This window comes from Trichechus manatus, unplaced genomic scaffold, assembly GCF_000243295.1.
Source record: "Trichechus manatus latirostris isolate Lorelei unplaced genomic scaffold, TriManLat1.0 scaffold00082, whole genome shotgun sequence".
In the NCBI taxonomy this organism is placed as follows: domain Eukaryota; kingdom Metazoa; phylum Chordata; class Mammalia; order Sirenia; family Trichechidae; genus Trichechus; species Trichechus manatus.
Genome location: NW_004444018.1, coordinates 11642381 through 11658637, shown reverse-complemented (window position 1 = coordinate 11658637; position 16257 = coordinate 11642381). Strand labels below are relative to the sequence as shown.

The window sequence follows — 16257 nt, the reverse complement described above, 5'->3', positions numbered from 1 at the left end:
AGTGAATTTAGTCAGTTACAGAAGGACAAATACTGTATAAGACCACTATTATAAGAACTCAAGAAAAGGTTTAAACATAGAAGAAAACATTCTTTGATGGTTATGAGGGTGGGGAGGGAGGGTGAGGGTTATTTACTAACTAGATAGTAGGTAAGAATTGTCTTAGGTGAAGGGAAGGACAGCACAGGGGAAGTCAGCACAACTGGACTAAACCAAAGCTAAGAAGTTCCCTGAATACAATCAAACACTTTGAGGGACCAAGTAGCAGGGGTAGGGGTCTAGGGACCATGCTTTCAGATGACATCTAGGTCAACTGGCATAATAAAGCTTATTAAGAAAATGTTCTGCATCCTACTTTAGTGAGTGGTGTCTGGAGTCTTAAAAGCTTGCACGCGGTCATCTAAGATGCATCAATTGGTCCCAACCACCTGGAGTAAAGAAGAATGAAAAACACCAAAGACACAAGGAAAGTAGTAGCCCAACAGACAGAAGGGGCCACATAAACCAGAGACTTCATCAACCTGAGACCAGAAGAACTAGATGGTGCCCGGCTACCACCAATGACTGCCCTGACAGGGAACACAACAGAGAGTCCTGGATGGAGCAGCAGAAAGGTGCGGTGCAGAACTCAGATTCTAGTAAGAAGACCAGACTTAATGGTCTGACTGAGACTGGAGAAACCCCAGAAAGTATGGCCTCTGGATTCTCTATCAGCCCAGAAATAAAACAATTTCCGAGGCCAACTCCTCAGACAAAGATTGGACTGGACTGTGGGACATAAAGTGATACTTGTGAGGACTGTGCCTCTTAGCTCAAGTAGATACAAGAGACTAAATGGGCAGTTTCTGTCTGGAGGTGAGATGGGAAGGCAGAGAGGCTTAGGAGCTGGTTGAATGGACACAGGGAATCAGTGGTGGAAAGGAGCAGTGTGCTGTCACAATATGGGGAGAGCAATTAGAGTCACATAACAATGTGTGTATAAATTTTTGTATGAGAAAAAATAAAAAAATAAAAATAAAAAGTTACCTCACTAAACAAAGCCATCTCCTTAAGCACAACACCGAGGTCATCAATTCAAAGACAAGCAAAAAAGATCCAGAGCATTCCACTTGGTTGTAGGCTCACAGAGGGCACATCTTTGCACCATACCTGGTATCTTTACCGGATGCCCAGCTGCGAACTCCAGAGCCACTCATGTTGTCTTGAGTTCTGAATGCTCTAGAGAAAGAAAGAGTATCCTTTAAACTGGAAACGGGTCCCCCACCAGCTTCCAAATCAGAAAAAGTTTATCAAAAAAGTTGTCCCAGGGTCAGACTCCCACAACAATAACAGCATACTAATATAAAGTCAAGTATACTTAAAAGCATGTTACAGGTTCATACGATGTATTACTAAAATCTTCAAGTGAAAACGGCATTACAAAGAAACTTACATTTTATCATTCCCACCGTATCTGTCAAATTCACGTTTCCCTCTCTGGTCAAAACCATCTAAAGCTCTGTTCATGGGACCACCTCTCCCTCTGCTTCGCATCCCCCCTCTTCCACCACCTCTTCCTCTCAGGAGCCGGTCTCGATCAAGCCTGTCAATTGGTCTAAGGAGAGAGAGGCAGAATAAAAAGCAGTGAATTGGAGTAAAGGTCTAAGGCTTGAGAAAGAAATTCTAGCAGGACATTATGGCAACAGCATATTGGTAGCTTGAATAAGAAATTAACAGCTCATCTTTACTGAGCACATACTGTACTTGGCATTATTCTGAGCACTTTACACACATCAATAATTGTCAATAATCACTTTACATACATCAAAAAATTACAATAGTTGTATAATAGATAGCTATCACTCCCATTTTACAGATGAGGAAACTTGCCCAAGTTCACATGGCTGCTAGGAAGTGGAGATGGAGATGGCACAGGAGAAGCAGGCTCTGTCTGGGGCTTGTTACTAATCCCAGTGGGGCATCCCTTTCCTCCATCTCTCGTTCCCTTATTTATAAAGTGAGGAGTTTAGAAAAAGAAATTCTAAGGTACATTCCAGTTCCAATATTACAACCTTTAAGTTAAATTTGGAATGTTTTATGTATTAAGAAAAATGGTTAAACTTCAAATTATCCTCCCTCCCAAATCTCTCTTTCTCACACACACCCACACCCACACACACACAGTGATGACATTTGGGACTGAAAACAATCTGTTGGGTCTGACTTCTACCCCCATTACTCCACAGAAACTTTCAGGGACAGATGAAGACCTCTTTGTGTTAAAATAGCACCTCCTTTATGTCATTTGACCCCTCTGGATCATTTGACACTGCTGACCACTAATTCTTCTCTGACCTTTCTGGTTTCTCTTTCACCGCTTGTCCTTAAAAAAGTTTTCTTGAAATAGATAATACCCACACATCGTACAAAATTAAGCTACCCAATTCCCCTTCTCAGAGGTAGTCACTTACAGACTCTCTAAAGGGAAAAATTATGTCCCTTGCCTTTTTTTTCTTTGCATTGTGGTGAAAATATACACACCAAAATATTCACCAATACATCTTCCACATTTACAATTCAATGACACTAATTACATTTTTCATGTTGTGCCACCGATCGCTATCCTTTTCCAAATGCACCTTGTCTTTTTCATACAACAATGTATGTTGGTACTCTAGACATAGAGCTGCCTCCTTCACTCTTTCTGATACCTGTTTGTCCGTAAACGTGTCAGCACTCCCAGTTTCTCGTTCCATTGCACACATCCTCCTCATTTCTGTGCTAATGACACTTGTTCCTAAGCCTGTTACTTGGGTCTCTCTGATTCCAGGCTATAAGCCAGTGATTGCCTGGATATCTCCACCTGGACACCCATGGCCCTACAGGTACAACATGACCCTCACTGACCCCCTTCCTCCTCCAATGGTCCCTATTCAGAGAATAGCACACAGTACAACAGAGCACCCAAGCCAAGACCTTGAGCCTCACCCCTCTCCTCTCTCTTCTTCCCCTACCAATCTAACCACCGGATCAGGGCACGTGTCCGGTTCACCTCTCTGTATACCCTCTGCCTTGCTTCTGTCACCAAACCTCTTTGTGTGGACTCATCCCTTGCCCCTACCAGATGCTAAGCTCCTGTGGGAAGGACCCCGTCTTTTTCATCATTATAACCCTAGTTTAATAAGATAAATGATATTTCTTTTAATTTGTCAGGTCTTCTAAAGACTTAAAGCAATAACAAATTACTTATTTAATAGAGATCCTGGCACCAAGAAATCTAGTGGCATTAATGGCTCAAAACCCAGAACTAGAGGTATATCTCATTCCACTTTTATGGCCAAAAATATTACATTAAAATCTACTACACAATATGATAGTGGGTAAAAAGGGGTAACACAATTCTAAGTCTTTAAAAATATGAAGAAATACAGAAGTATTGGTCATTAACTTCATGCCAGTCCCTTGAAAGAAACAATCCTAAATACTCAGTTGCCTATTTTGTTCCTCACCTCCCTGCATCAAAACTAAGTTTTTAAATAGAGATTTTTATAAGAATTTTTATAAGATTTTTATGAGTTTTTAAATAGAGACTTCTCTAAATTACACTAAATATCTAAAGCAGAGTCCTAAAATGACAAATGAAAAGTAACTGAATTCTTAACCAGGAACTTGGACAGGGCCATGAAAGGAAAAAAGTCCACCTAAGAAGTTAGAGGAAATGAAGGGCAAAAACATACATGAAAAATAATGCCAGCAGTTAAAACAGAGCCTAAATTCACATGAAGTCCAGATCAAATACTGACCAAATACCAAATTCACTAAAAAGTACAATAGTGATTGAAATCAACTATTACCATCCCTGTGTGTTCTGGTGCATTTTAATCTTTTATCCATTTTTTTCTTTACTCCACAGGTTTCCTCTTTCTACCCAATTAAATACATTCTTGATTGCTTCTCTGTAACACCCTTATTATAAAATATATCTTCTTTTTGTTAAGGCTGGGGAGGACTGAGGAATTCTGTACTCTATTTAGGAAGCTTTATCTGTGATGAACTCACAACTAAAAGGAAGAAAAACAGTACTTGAGCCAAACATCCTGCTCTATGTACTTGTAATCTATTCTCTTACAACAATCCTAATAAAGACATATAATTACCTGTTTTATGAATAAAGAAACTGAGCTCAGAGAGGTTACATAACTCGCACAAGTCATTTAGTAGTGGAACCAGGATGCAACTTCCAAAGCCCCTGCTCTTGAAGAAGGGAATAGTTTAAATTATTCAGAGTCCAATTACCCAGTCATAACTGTCGACAGGTATATTTGCTTCCTGGACTTCCTGAGTAAAGCATTTGTACATAACCAACCAGTTGTCATTGAGTCAATTCCAACTCATGGCACCCCCATGTGTGTCAAGAGTAAAACTGTGCTCCCTAGGGTTTTCATGGCTGATTTTTCAGAAGTAGATTGTCAGGCCTTTCTTTTGAGGTGACAACCATTCAGTTACCAGCCGTGTGTGTAAACCATTTGCACTAGCCACAGAATCCCACTTGTATATAAGTATAATCAAATCGCGTATTTTGTGTCTTGCTTTAATTTAATTTAATAAATACTTACAGTGACCCACTATTTGCTTGGTGTCCTGCAAGATACTAGGGATACAGCAGCTCTCAGCAGGCTTACAGTCTAGTCATGAAGACATATAGGCATTGCATTCTCATTTATTTTACCAAAAGCATGGACAAATGCTTATTCAAAATCTTTAGATTAATCATCTTTATGTTCTTAATTTTTCACATGTGAACTGAATGGAAAAACCTATTTAATTTTGTTAAAACGGCTATAAATGTTTAAACACTTTAGTGAGTGATTCTTCCAGAATTGGAATTGACCTTAATTGATTAGCAGTAAACTGCAGAAAGGAAAGGCCAAAATGTATCCCATCGAAGGCAGACTTTAAGTATTCTAAAAGTTCACTTAAGTTCTTTATCTGGAGCTCTAAAGAAAATTGGTACTGCAATAAAACAGCAACTGTATTCTCAGATTATATGAAACACATAGTGTAGCTGATCTCTGGGCCCGACACACTGCAAGCTAATCCCAGCACCATCTATGGCGCTGCTTCTATGTGAAAACCCACTCTGAACTCCAGCAGGCTCCCAGGAACACACTGCCCCCAAGCGCCTTCCTATCCTGGGTTACAGTGGTAGGAACAGGCCTCGTAGAGTTGGACATCTCAGAGGTGGAAGGGCCTCACAAGATTATAGAGGAGGGAGAAACCCTGGAGGCTGTGGACCCTCCCACTGAGACTGCGATGTAGCTGTACATATGAGATGCAGCTGTATGACAGAGCAGCGGCAGAAGCCCATTCAGTCACAGTGAATTGAAATGGGTTTAAGGGCTATAACCGGCTGTTTGCCTCTCACTGCTAGCTCAAGTAGTTACACTCAGTCTGCTTGGAATCTCTATAATAGAAAAAGTTAATTTAAAAAAAAAAGCTCAAGGAATCCCTTCAGCCCAGATAACCTACCCCTCTTGCCTAAATGCTGCCTCCTCTCTAAGGCTGGCTCACATTTTTAGTTGGCCAGTCCCTCTCAGAAGCTCACATACCTCCCTGGTTTGCAGACAGTGGATCAGATGGTGGCCAGAATGTTAGCCTCTTTGTCTCCCCTCCAGCTGCGTATTCCTTAGGGAACTAGACAAAGCTCTCCTTCACTTTTTGCATCTCTAGTGCCCGACACAAAATAGGTGTTCAATTAGATCTTGATGAAATTAACTAATGATCAGATTCCATCTGTTTTAAACTGTCAGGAATGGGACCACACTGATTCCTTCCTCTACCAAATTAGCACCAGCATAAGGGTTAAAAATAACAGCACTTTAAAATTAACCACAATTTAAGTTGTCTGGTTGATAGAGACACTCTGAACACAGCTAGTTTTTAAAAAAAAAAAGTTGCTGTCAACTCCGACTCATGGTGACCGTGTGTGTGTCAGGGTACAACTGCGCTCCATAGGGTTTTCAATGGCTGGTTTTTCAGAAATAGATCACCAGGCCTTTCTACCAAGGAGCCTCTGGGTGGACTCAAACCTCCAACTTTTTGGTTTATTAGCCAAGCGTTTAACTGTTTGTGCTATCCAGGGACTACTATCTAGTAATAAACGGTATTAAAGTTTGTATCATCTACATTACAGAACATGCACATTCCTATTTCAGATTCTATGACAGGGAAAAAGTGGTGACTAGACAGGTGTCCTTCCTCCGCCAGGCCTGTCTCACTCCACTGCTGTACGCATCTCCCAACATACGCTTCCAGATAGACTGTAGTTGTCTGTCATGTGCTTATCTCCAACTAGGCTGTGGGAGAAATGCCTTAGTCCCTCCTCCCACTCCTGTGGTTAGCACAGTCTAGATCGAGCACAGCTACATGCTCATTGATATTTGGTGAATGAATGAGTAAATGAGGAGAGTAAAAAATGTGTTCTGCCTTAGTGGAATAATAATTTATGTCAACTGGCTGTGACCAGAGTCACTGCTGAAACTCTGGGTCTTTGTTTCCTCATTCATAAATCGAGGGGATTAAATTAGATAATCTTTCAAGATTATCAAGATCCTATAATTACATCCAATAAGCATGTATAGGTATCAAAGAAGGGTCAGATGATACCATTTTTCACTTACCAAATGAGCAAAGATCAAACATTATTATATACTCAAGTCTGGAGAAAGAGCTGGGAGAAATGCACTCATAGACTGTTAGTGATAGAGCAAATGGGCACTAAGAGAGTGATTTGTCACTAAGTACCAATATCGCGCTTCACCACCAATGCTGTTCATTTTTACACTACAAGCTCCCATCCCACCTTGCACTGAGGCACATGCCAGGCCCCAGATTTGGACACATGACCACCCAGCTGAGAACCACTACTCTACGGCTCTAACTGGATTTTTACCTCCATCTAGCAAACTACACACATACATAAAACGTTGCTCACTAAGTACTCTTCATAAACAAAAAAACTGCAAGCTGAGCAAAGTTCCAACACTAAGGGAATGACTACATTATGATACAGTCAAGCAACAGATCATGATAGAGCCATTAAAAATACTTACCGAACATTGTTACTAACGTAGAAACTGCTTATGACATTTCAAGTAGAAAAGAAAGAACATAAAGCACTCAGCATATATGTGTTATGCCTGTAATGTCTAAGTACATCTATGCATAAAAAGAGAAAATAGGCCAAAGTGTTAAGAGTAATCACCTCAGATGGTAAGATTAGATTGATAATTTTCTGCATTTTCCTCATTGTCTAAAATATGTTTTTATTAAAGATAAGAAAAATTTATAATCAGAAGAGTAATTTTTACGAAAAATATTTTTTCTAATAGTACCAAAACCAGACCAAACCCATTGCCATCAAGTCGATTCCCACTTATAGAGACTCTATAGGACAGAGTAGAACTGCCCCGTAGGGTTTCCAAGGAGCGGCTGGTGGATTCCAACTGTCGACTTTTTTGTTAACAGCCAAGCTCCTTAACCACTGCGCCACCAGGGCTCCCTTCTGATAGTACATGACGTATTAAAAAAAACAAATCAAATTTCAAAGTCAAAGGTTCCTACCTATTCCCAATGTGATGCCCTGAGGACAACATCACTTTGGTGGTGCTCCTGCCCAAAATGCACCACCTCGCTCCTATCACGAAGAAACATCACAACAAACTCAAATTCAGAGATGGTCTACTAAATAACTGGCTACACTCCTCAAATGTCAAAGTCATAAAAGATAAAGGAAGACAAGGAGCTTTCCAAGATTAAGGGAGACTAAAGACAATGCGTGTTCTTAGACTGGATCCTGAACTAGAAGACCGTTTTTCTTTTGCTAAAAGTATATTATGGGAACAAGTGGCTAAATGTGAATGAAGTCTATAGATGGTATAATTTAGAGAATTATACAATAGTAGTAATGTTAATGATTTTGATAATTGTACTATGAAAGAATATATTGTTTTTTAATTAAATACACTTAAGTATTTAGGAATAAAGGGACACTTCTGCACCTTACTCTCAAATGATGCAGAAAAAGTTTGCGTGTGTATGTTTTATATATATGTAATATACATACACATATATATACATAGAGAGAGAGAGAAAATAAGAATAAAATGAATGTAATAAAATGTTAACATGTGAAGAATCTGAGTGAAGGGCATATGGGAATTCTTTATATAATCCTTGCAACTTTTCTGTATATCTGAAATTATTTTAAAAGGAAAAAAAATCCCTCTATAATCCCATATCCCACCCTATCCCTACATATTATAGGCATATTTCCACATCAACATATAAAGATTTGTCTTTCCTTTTTAAAGACTACATTGTTTTGCTACTAAAGAAAAATGACTAGGTTTGTGCATTTGAACTATTATTTCCTTATTTCTACAGAATATATCCCTGAAGTGAGAAAAAAAAAAAAAAAAAAACCCCAAATGCTTCTCAAAATTATCTCTGATCCAGGAAGCTTTTAGTGAGCAAGTAGACTATGACCATTATGCAGCAAATTTCAAGTAGTCACCAAAAAAGCAGAGTTAAACTTTTCCATAAGTCTCTCCTTCCAACATGATGGTGGATACCACATCTCGATGTTTTGAATATGTAACTTATAGGTGAAGAGACCTGCAGAAGTTGCCACCTGCTTGGCCCTCTCAGACAGAGCTGTTCTCTGCTGGGCTTTTATTTTCTTTAATGGAGAATAGTTTTACAAAGCTATGTTCTTGGTTAAAACTTGTAGCAAGGATCTTAAACGGTCGGGGTTGGAAGCCTTGGTGAAAAACGGCTCACTTCACATGAAACCATACACTATTCTGGCCTTCCTTAAACTTTTTTACTTTAACCCATTCCTGTTGCCGTCAAGTCGATTCTGACTCATAGGAATCCTATAAGACAGAGTAGAACTGCCCCCACAGGGTTTCCAAGGCTGTAAATCTTTCCAGAAGCAGACTGCCACATCTTTCTCCCATGAAGCAACTGGTGGGTTTGAACTGCCAACCTTTGAGTTAGCAGCCGAGTGTTTAACCACTGTGCTACCAGGGCTCCTTTCCTTTTTACTTTATTTACCTTTAACTGTGATTCACTGGCTTCTGTTTCATCTAAAGTCTGGGTTATGTATGTTTAATAATTCAACAGAAACTTACAGGTGGCAAGCCCCCATCTTATTAGTGCCAAGCATAAGACAAGTAACTGTTCCCTATGTACAGGTGGGTACAGTCAGCCTGCACATTGCTACATCACTCAGGAGGGGTGTAAGACTGTACTAGCCCAAGACTCCCTTCCATGTCAGAGTACCTTCTATAGGGGTACATGAGCCAAAAAATGGTGTTACACATTATACTAGTTTTTCTTCACATTTCATCATGACAGCCTATTGACCTGACCATGGGGCAAGGAGGGATTTCAGTTTAAATCTATTTCTAGTCTAAATTAGTAATGCTAAGTCAAAACCATAATTATATCCCTAGCCCCAAGTTAGAACTTCAAATGAAAGTCTGACACACTCCTGTATAATTTTTTTATAAGAGTGCTTTTCATAGTAACCAATGCACAATTTACTTTTCATCGTAAAATCTTTTTTTGAACGAAGACCTAAGGTCATCTATGAGATAACTGGAAGGTCTTTTTCATGTCATCTAAGAAAATATGATTTGACACTTAAATTGGCAGAATATTCCTAAGACTAGCATGAAGAGCAGGTCGCAAAGGCTAGCGGTTCTCTAAAGGCCTCTGGTGCCCCCCGAGAGCCTCCCCATGAGGTCTGCAGTACATACTTTTCATCTGTAAACTTCTCAGCTGTAAACTCTGCCTGTCTCTCAGGCTCATAGGGTCGGTATTCCCTGTAGGGTCTCCGCTCTGGTCTATCCAGCGCCACCTCTGTCCCCCGGCTATCATTCCATCCTTGCTGCTCCCCTCTTCTAGGAGTTCGCTTCTGGCCTGCCAGCAGGAAATCAAAGGAGAGAGCTAGAACACAGGCCTGCAGGACAGCATATTGTTAACCTTTACAGGTAGCTTTAAATTTCACTTTTCCAGAAAACAATGCCATAGAAAAACCCACGTAACTTGGAAAAGTACAGAGAAGAAAAAAGAAAGTTGTCAATAATCTGACTAGAGAGTCAACTACTACTTAATAAAACTTTTAATAGTTACCACTGAATCACATGCTTTCCTTTATATCCTACAAAGTATGATAAGATAAACTATATAAGCTAACCTATAATTGCAGGCATCTCACAATGATTCTGTGACAGCTATGGGTATATTTTGCTAAATTACTACATTTTGCAAAAGAGCTTTACCAAAATCTGGTAGCTAAACCACATCTAGAAAATTAAAGGATCAATATTATGTATTTCAGATTGTACAGGCAGTCCCTGGGTTATGAATGTCTGATTTCTATACAACCCACAGTTAAGAACAGACCCCTGTAAAGCCTGTTAAAAATTCGAGGTATGTACAATGGTTTGTAATAACAAACGGGTGCTACTTTGTGACTCCCATCAAAACATTATTGTTACTGTATTATTATGTTAAAGACATTTTTGGTGCATCTGGAAGTGTTTAATGTTTTTATGCGTAGAAAGCTACACTATATACTATATACTAAGACAAACATTTAACTGATGCTAGATACAAACTGTACCTATCTGTTCCAACTTATGTACAAATCCAACTTAAAGACAGATTTAGGAACGGAACTCGTTAGTAATCCAGGGACTGCCTTCTAGTTTTAGGACTCCAATCGCATATAAACCAGAGGCAACTGTAGTCAGCTTCTAAGGTTTTTTTTTTTTTTTTTAAACCCAGTTTTTGTCACTTTTTTTTCTTTTAAAAACAGATTTTCCTGCTCTTTAATGAGATTTATACATTTGCAGTCATATTCTCAAATCAGCCAAAACTGATACATGCCAGCTCACACAAGAGCCAGTTAAGTCCTTGAAGAGGGCAGTGAGGGGCCAGCCCTGAGCCGGGACAGGGCAGGGTATGGGAACACTAGCCTTTTCCTATCTCTCCTCTCACCTTACTTTACTCCCCTCTAGCTGTCATCCTTTAAAACTTTTAAGCAAAGTCTAATGTTTGAAGCCATCCAATACTTGGTAAATATACTGAGAACTTTGTTTCTTCTTACATCATCTTCCAAAATTGTCCTTTTATCTTTTTCTGGGCATAGTTTACAAGTTCTCCATCTCAAACATTATGTGCCATTTTGATTTTCTCCATCTCAAACGTTACGTGCCATTTTGATTCTAGTGGCTTCAGGTTTTTGTTTTTTGGGAGGGGTAAAAATTATTCTTCCTGTTGGTTGCACGGCTATAAAAATACTAAATGTATCCAAATCAATGGGTGTATTTTTAAACAACTGGATTCCTCTTCCACTGAGACAGATACACACGTGGCCCTTAAGGAATATATGTTTATACATCTTTTTCTATTCCCTCACTTAATATTTTCTAGTGAAACTTTATAAACCGAGCCCAGGTAAACATTAACATAGTCCCAATAACCTTACTGGACTCATTTTTAAGCAGAAATCATGTATGTGACACCACTAAAATTATGTGATCTGTGACTCAGCAGTTAACATACTTTTTCAGATGTGAATATTAACAAAATATTAATTAGTATCTTGAAATAAGTTGTATAACAGATCTGAGTTCAATTTCCTATGGTCTTAGTGTTTCCTATACCTAGCAATGTTTAAATCTGATTTGCATTCTATAGAGAGGTCACAATTTGAGCTTGTGACATATTTAGCTTGTGGGAAAGATGTTATCATAAATGGAGCATTATGCTTTTATTGCAGAAGCATCAAGACAGAGATTGAAACTCTTGCCCAAGAGAGTATGCAATGCCAGATCTGTTGGCACATACTTTACTAACAAAGATCAAAATCTCAAGAGGTAATCTGAAACATAAGGTAGACAATGCCATTATGAAAGCTATGTCATTAGGAAAGAAATTATCTAACAAGTTGAAAATTACACTAAATAACAATCATCAGCAAATATGTTAACTGTAACAATAATTTTCAATACTTTCCCCTAAAATAAAAAAGGTTATTCCAATACACTTTCAAATTTTCTTTACAGCCTATAGTTTTAAAACAATCCTAACCTCTCCACTCAACTACAGCATTACTTAGGCACTTACCCTATCTTCCTTCTGCTTCCTCTAAGTTATTTTTTAATTGCATCAATTTGGCATTCACTCTTCATGACTTAAAATACGCACTTTTTATACCAAAGCCTGTTCCAAAATTCAGGTATTAATTGAAAACTGTTAAATAAGAATAGCTACTTACTAGGATAATTATATTGCCAATTCCCTGAAAACATTTCATTCTCCCTCCAAAATACAAAAAAAACAAAGGAAAAAAGGGCTCCACTTTTTTTTCTTCCCCCTCATAATTTAGTATTAAGAGCTCAAGACTGCAGCTGAAGCTGGCTTGGTGTCTTTTGCTGGATCAGCGGCTCCAACTGGATACCGCAAACATTGCACATCACTGGCCCTTCCCAAAAGGCAGCTGGCACAACCAGTTCCATCTCAGATCTAAGCCCAAGCCCATGTGAAGGGACAGAATACAATGAAATTTACAGTGAGGTTCCTACAAAATAAAAATTGAGCTTTGGCTCAAAGACCATAGTTCTGAAAGGCTAGGAAAGCAGAGCTGACACAGCCTCTGGTGACCTGAAGAATAAATCTATTTAGCAAGGTTCACACAGGGCCTGTGTGTACTGCTAGATGGATAGTCAAGGATATTAAAAACTTAGGTTTCCACTGGAAAATCTTACGCTTTCCACATCCTTTGGGGATTAATAAATGTTCTAAACATTGCTGAACACATTTAAACTTTGATTCTTGTCCACACTAAGCATTCACTTATAATATTCTAACTAAATTAAAAACTGAGTTAGAAAAATATAGTCCTTCATATCAATTAGGGTTACAAAGCTTTGAGAATGTAGCTCTCTAACACCATTACAGATAAATTGAGTACAGTAACTACATATATAGGAATTAATTAGCTGTTTGCTCCTGAAATAATACACACTGAAAAAGAACTAGAATAACAAAATTGTCATTCTAACTACAAAATCAGCTACAGATTGTAAAAGATTACAATATCAAAGGTAGCCATTTGCAACTGTTTGTATAAGAAAAAAAGTGCTGTGCAACTATAGATATAAGCTGTCAACGGGAGAGAAGATAAGGGATTTTCACTTTATACATTTCTGAACTGTTTACATTTTTTTATATTTTAAGAGGCCTAAGAAGAAATATATTAGTAGGTATCACTAAATGCAGTTTCACACTATTGTTAGAAATAGGGAGCAGAAAAGATTAGCCTTCTAAGTTTTTATTACTATATTTATCCTTAAGTAAACGTAAAAGAAAAACACAGAACATAATACGAAATGTAAAATATATCTCAAGCGTTGTTGTTTAAATAAGCCCATGAACTTCCTGGCCTAACAAGAGGTCTTGTGACCCAAGAGCATTTTGGGTAATTTTCAACACCTTTATTGTATTGACTTGATTTTCTGATTCTCAAATGATGTCTACGGACTGGATTTTCCACAGATAAAGGTAACTCAAGTTCCAAAAGTCAAAGCCCCAATATTTAAATCAGCAGGTGCTCTTTCAGTGCTAACTAGGATGCACAACTCTTATCAAGCAAGGAACAAGCCAATAAACAGGTGAATACACTGCCATGTGATGGCTGGAGAGGTCAAACTACACATCTCAATCTTAACAGCATTTTTCTCTAAACCTTGGGACGGACCACTGCCTTATTTCAGGAAAACAGAGGAAACACAGGTGGAGTCTAGCTGATTGAGCCACTGATGTCAGTTGTAGAGAGAGAAATGACCTCTGAAGTACACTTTATGCACGCACACAGTAGTGCACCAAGCTTTGCAATGGCCCTTCTTGCTGAACAGGGAGTAGGGAACCTTGAACACTGCTGAAAAGGTTACGAAGAATTTTCCTAAACTAGCCTTGAGTTAATTACAAGTTACACATCCCATCAACAACACTACGGGATGTACTGAAAACCCATGCCTGCTGACTACTAAAAGCTTGTATATGGGGATGGCTTAAAGAAAAACAGCTTGGGAGTAGCCGGGTATCCCGCGGCCACCTCACCAGCACGCCGGTCGGGCCCTGACGTCACAGCCCGGCCCCACGCGGTCACCAGGCCTTCCCTCCATCACAGAGGCCTGGCAGCTCCTCATCTCGGCCTGCCTACCATTCTCCACACATCCCAGTCTCTCACCACCACCTCCAGCGGGCAGGGTGCTCTCTCCCCCTCCCTCCTTCTCGTTACGCTTCTCTTTTTGCCTCCAGAGTCCAATCTTGCGGAGGCTGGGCTCCTTGCTGGCTCTTGATTTGAGACCCCCGGGGTAGCAGTCCCCACACACCACGCCAGCAATATTCGTCAAGTTTGTCCAACTTGATCTAAGGGCTCAGTTCCAGGGTTTCAAGACCCCCTACCTCCACCCCTCCCCCATAGAAGGGTCTGGGAAAGGCTACAAGACGTGGGAACCCCCAGCTCCACACTTTGGTCCTCTTTCCTACTTTCCACGGCCACAAGGACACTTAACTCACCCCAACTCTCCCCAGAGCCCCCTCTCCTTTCTGGAACATGGTTCCTGGGACCCAAGTCTCATAGTGGGGGTCGAAGGAGGCTGAAGAGGGTGACCTCCGTGACCCCATTCTCCTTCCTCTCCCGCCCGCTGCGCCTACCCGGGGGCGCCCAGGTGTCGGCGGGATGCGCGTACCGGGCGGCTGCTGGCTGCCCCCGAGACTGTCCGGCTGCTGCGCGCCAGGGGCCGAGAGGCTCTTGCGCTCTTTCTGGGACTCCCTCCGGCCGCTGCCCGCGCCGGTTCTGTGGCCCGAGGCCCCAGCAGGGCTCCTGCCGCCACGGTTGCCGACCCCGACCGCCGCCTCGTCGCGCCTCTTGCGCTGCAGCTGCTGCTGGCGCCGGCGCTCGGCCTCGCGCAGAATGTCGAACGGGTCCGACTCGTCGTCCAGCAGCTGGTGGAAGCGGTTGGCCACGACGCAGCCGAAACTCTCCTGCATCGCGGCGCCGGCTGCAGCCACGGGGCTCCCCAGGGCGCCCTTCATGCCGCCACGGCCACTGCGGGCCCCCAGCGGGCAGCCGACGCGAGAGAGTCTCAGCAAAACCGGCGGCGATGACCCATCGCACCGCCGCAGCCGCCCTCCCTGCCCTGCCGGGTACCCTCCCCACGCGCAGCCCACCCCCGCGCCGCCGCCGCCGCCACCGCAGCCCTCCCAGCCGCCACCGGAGGACCAATCAGCGCGCGCAGACACGCCCCCTTCCCTAGCCGGCGCGCTTGGAAGCCCAATCACTGACAAACTGCTGTCGCGTAATGCGACCTCTGTGCCCCTCCGCCCCCGCCTCATCTAGGAAAGGCTGGGCCCAGGCACCGGGCTCCTGGGAGGAGAAGCGGAGACGTGTGGTTCCGGGCCGCCTGGAGATGCGGTTTGTTTACGGCCTTAATATCTGTTCTCTCTGAAACTGGGTCCACATTCGTTATCAGTCAGTCTTCTTCGAAGTTTATGTATTTATCTAGCCATTCAACAACTATTTATTGAGCACTTACTATGTGCCAGGCATTATGTTGTAAGAGATCCTAGATCCGCGTCTTCAAGGAATTTACAGTCTACAAACAGAAAAAATGTTCGGAAGGGAAGTCTCGGAGTTTTCTAGGGGCAGTGGTTAAAGAATTTGGCTGCTAACCAAAAGGTCAGCTGTTCAAATCCACCAGCCACTCCTTGGAAACCTTATAGGGCAGTTCTACTCAGTCCTCTAGGGTCACTGTGAGTCGCAGCTGACAAGGCAGCGGTGGGTTTGGTTTTGGGTTTTGTGGGGGAGGCTTTCTCTAGGAAGTGACGGTTAAGCTGAGGTCTGAAAGATGGCCAGGAGTGTAAGTCTTGGGGTCAAATGGAGCACACCACGTTCAAGCTCACAGAAAGCCTGTGTAATTGGAATATAGAGTGGGAGAGGGGTTAACCAGGGCCTTATTTTGGTCTTTATTCTAGCAGCAGTGGGAAGCAAGTTTTAAGCATGGTCAGACTTTTATTTGTAAAAGCCACTTATACTGCATTGCGAACGAATAGATTGGGGGGAGGTCAGAATAGGTGCGGGAGACCAAGCAGGATATTATTATAGAAGTCCAGGAAAGCTGACGATGGTGACTAGGA

The 16257-nt window shown here is 41.4% G+C and overlaps 1 protein-coding gene across 1 annotated transcript in view; it reads right to left on the bottom strand.

Moving 5' to 3' along the window:
* HABP4 (hyaluronan binding protein 4) overlaps positions 1 to 15256 on the bottom strand; it is a 55329-nt gene extending 40073 nt beyond the window's left edge. Inside the window, exons 1-4 of the mRNA XM_004381347.3 lie at positions 14811 to 15256; positions 9804 to 9966; positions 1433 to 1594; positions 1150 to 1218 (exon numbers count right to left, since the gene is read on the bottom strand). Of these exons, the coding sequence (XP_004381404.1) occupies positions 1150 to 1218; positions 1433 to 1594; positions 9804 to 9966; positions 14811 to 15156 (740 nt within the window). The 5' untranslated portion in view covers positions 15157 to 15256. The remainder of the gene's footprint in view (positions 1 to 1149; positions 1219 to 1432; positions 1595 to 9803; positions 9967 to 14810) is intronic.
* Between the last annotated feature and the right edge of the window lie 1001 nt (positions 15257 to 16257).